This window comes from Cynoglossus semilaevis, chromosome 1 (assembly GCF_000523025.1).
Source record: "Cynoglossus semilaevis isolate Cse_v1.0 chromosome 1, Cse_v1.0, whole genome shotgun sequence".
Classification (NCBI taxonomy): domain Eukaryota; kingdom Metazoa; phylum Chordata; class Actinopteri; order Pleuronectiformes; family Cynoglossidae; genus Cynoglossus; species Cynoglossus semilaevis.
Genome location: NC_024307.1, coordinates 7,591,528 through 7,599,794, shown reverse-complemented (window position 1 = coordinate 7,599,794; position 8,267 = coordinate 7,591,528). Strand labels below are relative to the sequence as shown.

The following is an 8,267-nucleotide window of genomic DNA, read 5'->3' as shown; positions in this document are numbered from 1 at the left end:
GCAGCAGCAGCAGCAGCAGCAGCTACCAGATGGGTCTCTGAAAGGCACAGTGTGTGATGACACCAGCGACAGCCTTCAGGAGATGAGAGACGTCACACAGTGTTAGCAGTGTGGCATCAGCAAAGAGGACAAGGGCATCAAGGTTTGGCCTGGAGCCGAGGAGAGGAGAGGAGGATGGAGGAAATTAAATCTGAAGAAAGGTCGAAATACGAAACATAAACGAGAAAGAAATGCGAAAAGAGACGCGAAAACCATGTTTACAGTTCACACACCGAGGGAGAGTCCAACCTTTAACTTGTGTGTTTTAGGGAATTATCAAGCATCTGTGTTCAAGTCTGAAAAACCTGAGGGGAATTCAGACCATTAAAAAAAACCAACGCTATTTCTGGGTCATATTTAAGATTTGACCTTTATAACAGCTGAGATGCAGACCCTGGAGGACCCTGAGCCAGAATGTCAACATTGTGCATAGAATTTCAATTTGAGAAGATGTTTGTACATGTGTTTCATTGGTCAATTCATAAAAGTAGAAACTGTGGACTGTATTTTTACTCCGTACTCCAAAAACTGGATTAAGTGACAGTTTCTGTATATGATTACAGTATAAAGTCAATAACGCACAGACAGTAATGATAACAACAACCAAACAATAATAACAGATATCTGAAACATGGATTTGGACCAGCCAGCCACAACGATGACATCATCCCACTGATCCACGTGAAGCGTCGTCCACCAGGTGATCAGATGAGGAGTACTCACCTGGCTGCTCGTCATCTAATACCACACAACCAGGCACTATTCATCTGATCAGCTCTCTGCCAGCTGAACGTCTGCTGTTCTCTGTGTGTGTGTGTATGTGTGTGTGCGCGCCCGCACACACAGACAGCACTTTAAGACTGGCACTCGGCCAGGGGTACAGTGGGCTGTCTATTAAAGAGCAATAACTTTCTAATTGGATATCAGTTTCTACCCGATCGACCCATTTGCCCCAGCAAGAGCAAAGAGACAAAAAGGCAAGGTGAGGAAGGGCGAGGGAGCGGGAAGACGAGCGAGGCCGTAGGATGAAGACGGGAAAACACGATAAACGCGGTGGACCTGAAGTCAACTCGTTATCATCGTGTGTTTAAATATAATTTGACAGAATTGGATTGTGAAGATATAGAACGACAAACAACATTTACTGCAGGAAACCATGAAAACCCCATTGATCCTGAGCATAAGAATCGATATAATAAAAGTCAAATGACTAATAGGTGAAGAACGTGAACGAACGTTTAGAGATTTTGCTTTAAAATTTTCACCTCATCATATGAACGATGGTGTGAGGAAGATCAGGGCCACAGTTCAGTGCGGCTAAATCTATGGTGTACGTTAAAACTACCCAACTCCCATTAAAGAACTTCAGCTTCAAAAAAACAGCTGAATGTTTCACCAAACACTTTAATTCCTACAAAACTTCTTTACATCTAAATACAATTAGAAATCAGTAGTGTGTACTCACTACAGCAGAAATAAAAAAATTGAGAAAAAAAACATTTGCTTTGCCTCGCCCCACTCCTTTGAGAACCATTGTGCTAAAGTAAAAAAATAAATAAATAAATAAACTGACAGAACTAGTACTGGTAGAACTAGTACCAGGAGCTAGGGGCAGTACCACAAACCATGTGCACTTTCAACTACAGAAAGCAGGAACTAGTGTAAAGATAAACTCTGTGTGTTTTTTTCCCCCTCTAAATAGTTCCTGCTTGCCAGGAAGTACCAGAATATTCAAGGTGAAGCTGGCAACGTTACGAGAAAATAAAAAGAAATCCTTGAGGAGAATATTAGAATTTTTGTCCAAAGACATTCACTGAGATAATGTATGCGCAGCAGCATCAAACTGGGACGAGGCCGTGGTCTGCAGGAAAAGGTCCTGATTATCATAATATTGTGGGGAAAATTATACAAAAGAAAGGAAGGAAAGAGCAGAGTACAATGATTTGATGAAAAAAAAAACAACAACTCTGCAGGACATGGAAAAATGTGAGTGACTCACCAGCCGAAGCAGAAGAGAGCCAAGTAGAAGCCCAGTAGGGTGGCCACCACGTGCCTGATGAACGGACTGGTCTTACTGGGGTGGAGGTAGAGCCGAAACCACACGGCCATCAGCAGGGCGAAGAGCTGACAGGCCACGAAGTTCACCTGCACACAGGAACACACACACACACACACACACACACACACACACACACACACTGTTGTTAGAGCTGTTCGGACGCTGGTACTGAGCCAAATGACTGATATTAAGGCCGATGAATAAGTGATGAGGAATAACAAGTGAGTGAACCACAGACTGGGTCTGAGCCACTCTTGAAAAAACACTGTGTAATGAAGTGTAAATACATTACAACAGGTCCGCTCCCAAATATCTGCTGCACAAACATGGAGGTTTTATCTGCAGTTATTCTTTAATCTCCCCCCAACGGTGTGAATAAGTGACACTGCACCACAGTCACGTCTCAGCACTGGCTGATGTTTTAATGAAGATATGGAATGTTCAACCAAAACTTCAGCCTCTGTCTATAAGTTACATTCGAGGGATGTTTATAAATTCATCATCCTGTATACCAAAGACTGGGACGTGACCCTCAGGTGGGTCGCCAGAGATTTTTTTTTCTTGGGTCATCTCGCATCATGTTTCCCAGGAATAACGACTGAATGAATAATGTCTATTGACTTGGGTTTGTAACTTTTAAAATATGGGTCCCCAGAAAAAAAGTTCGGGAAACACTGCAGGCACCACAGCTGCTTCACCACAGCTGCTTTGTTTAAAAAAAAAAAAAAAATATATATATATATATATATACACACACACATATATATAATTATGTGTGTATATATACATATATGTATATATAGATATATATTTACACACATACAGCATATACATACATATATGTATATATGTGTGTGTATACATGCCGCTCACATTTTCCATATTTGTATGTATATTTATATACTGTAATATATGTGTATACATATAGATACATACACACATATATACATAAATACACACATATATATATATATACATACATACATACACAGTACTGTATGTGTGTGTGTACTTGGTTTCATCTGCTAATGTCTCATAATGGCACAGCTTTGAGGCTTTACTGCAGACAATGGTGACACTGAGTGATCCCTTAAAGTGGACAATGGAAACCTCTTTGTTTAATTACTCACACTTAACCCCACTCACCCGAACCATGCACCACATGCATGTTCCCTCCGTGTTGATTTAACTGGACCGTGATATTCTTTCTGCTTGATTAGGTTTGGAGGAAACTTCCACGACGCCCATCGCACCGCTCTCATCACACACACATCGTCCTATTATCACTCATCACACTGGTTATTGCACTATGGTGTGAGAGTGCGTGTGATGTCTGTGGAGCGGTGTTGCAGGCATCATGTTATTCATCACCACCTCATGGTGTCTGAGGCATTTTCAGACACAAGTACGAAGAGAAAGCCCGTAGTCAGACTTCTGTTGTTGCTGTACTGTAGCAAAAAAATAAACTGTAATTTAGTAGCTGTTATTCCAGCTCAAAAGCCAACCACCTCCTGTGAAATACCTGATCAGTGACAGCGTATAAGAGTATGAAAATCCTAGATCTGGAACATACAGAAGCTGGAAAAAATATGAATCACAACAAATATGTTAAAAGGCAAAGTCCACACTGTGTTCCCTCATTTAAAACCCCTTTATTCTGTTGACGTCATGATAAGTGATGCATGTCTGCCACGACGGTCAACCACAAAATATAGGTCACGTTAACAGATCCATCTGGCCAGAAACCAGCGGAAGGCCAGAGACACCATGAGCACCATCCATTATCTATAGAACCTACATGATTAATGGGGAGGGAGAGGGAGAGGCTTAAAGGCACGTGGGCCCTTTAAGTCAGCACACTAACAGATGTAGTACCAAATCATCCGCAGCATTATGTCGACATTTGTCACGCAATATTAACATTTTTTTTTTTCTAAGCAGGGGAGAAAATATTATACACACACAGATGAGTGAGATGAGTGTTGGAGATGCACATATGGAGCGGTGCGGCGCAGCGTGGGATGCGGCAGAAAGGGGAACTAGTCCTAAAGGGCGTGGGGTTCAAAATACGAACTTACGAACGCAATACAGTATTTTACGAACATTTATTAACATCAGTCAGCAGTTGTTCATATTTACGAATGTTTGTATGTCGGACGTTTGTATCGCAGGGAACTGCTGTAAAAATAGAATATATATGTATATTTACATATATATACACACACATATATGTATACATATGTGTGTATACTATATTCACTATATATTCACCTTATATATGTATACATATGTGTGTGTATACTTTATATATATTCAACTATATATACATATATGCATATAGAGTATATATACATTTCAGCAGTTGTTCATATTTACGAATGTTCATATGTCGGACGTTTGTATCGTAGGAAACTCCTGTAAAAATAGAATATATAAATATATATATATATATATATAAATATGTATATATACATACATATATATGTATACATATGTGTGTGTATACTTTATATATATTCAACTATATATACATATATGCATATAGAGTATATATACATTTATACTGATATACATTGGATAAAAGCTGCTGCTAAATGCATAAATGTAAATACATATACATATATACTCATATTTTTACTACTGTAATACATAACTCTTTCATCTTATATTGTCAATCTACTCACACGTTTACATTTTTTTAAGTCCGTTCTGACATTGCCATTATTGGGGCAGTGGTGTCTTAAGAAAGCAGACCTGGGTCTAGGAGGTTTCAGGTTCGAGTCCACCAGCTGCCAAGTTACCACTGAGGTGCTCTGAGCATGGCACCGTTCCCACACACTGCTCCACGGGCGCTTAAAGCTGCCCACTGTTCACTTTGGCGATTTCGTTGTGTGCAGTGGTGTGCTGTGTCACAATGACAAGGAGGAGTTCACTTTCACTTTCATTGTTTATCCACCTGCTTTTATGACGTGTGCTGCTGCCTTTTCTCGGCCAGGTCACCACCGTGAAGGAGGTCTTGATCTCAACAGGTCTTTACCTGGTTATTAAAGGTTAAACAAAATACGTCCTATAGATGAGTAGACACAACAAGTTATCAGAAGGAGTTTGCAGAAATTAGATCCAGAACTGTCATGACGCCACGGCTCAGAACCTAATCCAGGAGTAAAACCAAAGCCTTCTTCTTACCTGGCATGAACTTCACGGTCACGGACGATCAGATCACAAGTGGACGGCTCTAATTAGGTCAGTCCACAGCTGGTTCCAATACTAGGAGATTTTTTTAGTTCTGCTTCTAGATTGTATAACTATCATATCAACGCAGTTTTGTAATGTAATTTCACTCATTTGAAATAGTATAAAGACTAGACATCCATGTCCATCCATGCAGCAGTAAAGGTACAGTTCACAACCATGTGTCCCAGCCCAACTAGGATGTGGGCCAAACAGGAAGAAACGTAAAAAGAAAATGTACGGCAGCTCCCAAAGCCTAATGATTGAGCTGTGAACCACATGGACCCAACGCTCCACTCCGCTGCACACCCGTCATCCTCCCACCTCCGCAAACATGTTTGTGTGAGTTAAATATGCCACGACGTTTGGTCTGCACTTGGTATCAGACAGAGTTTGGGGTAAAAAAAAAATCCTAACCTCAGTGTTACAGCCAGATGAAGTCAGACTGCTGTAGGTACTGTTAATGTAACGTAAGTAAGCCGTTTGCTGTTAGCAAGCAGGTTAACTACCTCTTTCAGACTACTAATGTGCTTGTACGGTATTCACTTACATCTGCAAACTGCCTGAGCAAATACCCACACACAGAAAGGTAAAACGGTCTAAAGAGATCAGTGTTATTTATTTTTATAGTGTATTTGGAAGACGACAGGTAAAACGACAAATTCCTCTGCTGTCTCCTTCACATGTCTGAGCAGAAACATGTCCAGAACAACCGCTGGATAAATCTTAGTATCTGTTGATTTATGCCAAAAGACAAACAGCCCTGCCCAGTTAAGTAAAGGTTGGACCTACTTACACTGACAGACGTTAGCATGATTCACTTATGACTCACACAACTCTACTGTGATCCTTCAGTGAACTGCTAAGTAAGTTAAAGGCACTAAATCGTCATCTTTTTAAACTTTTATCGGTTTCCTCTGTAAATCATGGTGTTGCTCAATGGGACATTTATCCCCATGACCAAAATGACAGACTGCGAACCAGCAAACATCCCACATTCAGTCGAGTCACTGATTCATCAATGGTGCTCACAGATGCAAAAATAGCCACTAACAACAGACTGTTAGAGCGAGGAGCTCTGACAGGGCGACTTTTCCTGGGCCTAATTATGTACATGCCTACAAAGAAAACACAGCACTGAGCCAAAAGGTACCACATTCTTTACAGTGGGATTTGAAATGGAATGAATGGGAGTTCTATAAAACTTAGGCTTGTTCTCTTTTGTCAACTCTCACTCATCTTGAAGAAAGTTTCTGAGCAAAATACTCCAGTCATAGCTCTGAAACCTGAAATCTGTGACGCAGTGTTCTGAATCCCAACTTCTTAGAAATGTAACGACTGAGCAGTAGGCGCCTGACCACAAAAAGCTGATGACCACAGTCTGGGAGTCTACCATTTCAGAACACTGGTCGATTTCCACAGATTAAGGAAACAGGCAGAAAGGCTTGGAAATGATTGGGTGAAATGTAAAGTTAAAATTACCAGATATATATATACACCCAAAAATAAACCTTACAGTCGCAAGCAAATCGACTACTATTTTCAATTTAGCCAACAATCTGAAAGTCAGTCAGTTTAGTTTCAATTTAGCCAACAATCTGAAAGTCTAAGTCAGTGTTTAAGAAAACAGTACAAACCAAGTATCTTGTCAATCATAAGAGGATGACACCTGGAGTGACATTTACAGTCAACTGTTCAGACATTCTCCTTAAACCAAAGAATATATATCGTTACATGATTAGCAGTCAAACCAGAGTGTAAGGCCACATATAATTATGGGAAATAATAGTTATTTAATTCAATTTGTCCGGTAGTCTGAGTTCGGTTCAGTAGTTCAGTATAATAATATACCAGGAGTATAAATAACCGTTCAGTCATGTGTATTATATGTACGGCGACAATGACAAATGAGCTGTGTGTAATGTGAAACTACAGCTTTTAAAGTCCTTCTGCCCCCACACTTTACCTTATTGCACTTGTCCAAATGACCACACTTTCACAAACGACTTTACAAGTGAGATGACAAATGAGTTTGAACTTGAGGAACTGCTAATTGTGTCTATAACTGCCTGTGTCTAATAGGGTGTGAAATCAGCCCTGGGTTTCATGTCACTTTGTAAGGCATGAATTTCATCTCGTTGAGTGGATGGGTGTGACAGAGGAACTTCAACCTACAATGAGCAACGGGCAATAACGTGGTTGGTAGGCTTGGTTTGTGGTGAAAGCTCAGACTGAGCCTTTTATCAGCTGAACTTTCTACCTCCACCCGCTGCTCGTTATACGCTCAAGCGAGGCTGTAGTAGAACAGGTTTTGAATAAACAAGCGTTTATTGACTCGATCTGAGATTGCTTCATCTTTTACAGGAGAGGGCTGGGAGGCAATCCCAGTGAGGGTGGGTAGAACCCGGGGCACTTCCTCAAACTACCATTTTCAATTAGGAGAGAACAATTAACATGATTTTTGGATCATTGGGGGATACTAGAAGGATCCATTCACACAGGGAGAGACTCCATATAAGGTCATTGGGGATTTGAACCATCTAACCAGTGATCGTCTCACTAGGAAGGCCATTAAATGCTCACCCATCATGAGTTTTTTTTATCCGAAACACTTGCTCACTGTGTGATTTAATTTGTTTTTTTATTATATAAAAATAATTATATTATATAAAAACGTAACTTTGTATTGTTAATATATCGTTAACATATATAAACTCAAGATAACTTTGATTGCATTTATATTCATTTAATTCCTTTTCATAGGTATTCTTTGAAAGGATAGCTTCAATTCTAATTTTATGTAAAAGTCCATATAGGTCCAAAATGTGTTTTGTGACTTTTGGCCTTACAAATAATATGGACTTGATCGTCCACATAGTGAAGTTGACACTGTGTCATAAGTCAGTGAGTTTCTCAGGATTGTGCTTTTTGTGAGACT

At 40.1% G+C, this 8,267-nt stretch overlaps 1 protein-coding gene across 3 annotated transcripts in view; it reads right to left on the bottom strand.

Moving 5' to 3' along the window:
* Positions 1–8,267, bottom strand: part of LOC103377665 (lysophospholipid acyltransferase 2) — a 42,908-nt gene that overhangs the window by 21,468 nt on the left and 13,173 nt on the right. Inside the window, exon 2 of one of the 3 annotated variants that reach the window (XM_008308552.3) lies at positions 2,039–2,184. The exons of 1 other annotated variant lie outside the window; for it this stretch is intronic. In XM_008308552.3, coding sequence (XP_008306774.1) covers positions 2,039–2,184 — 146 coding nt within the window. Of the gene's footprint in view, positions 1–2,038; positions 2,185–8,267 lie in introns of those variants that run through there. One more of the 3 variants, XM_017037469.2, reaches the window with a different exon arrangement.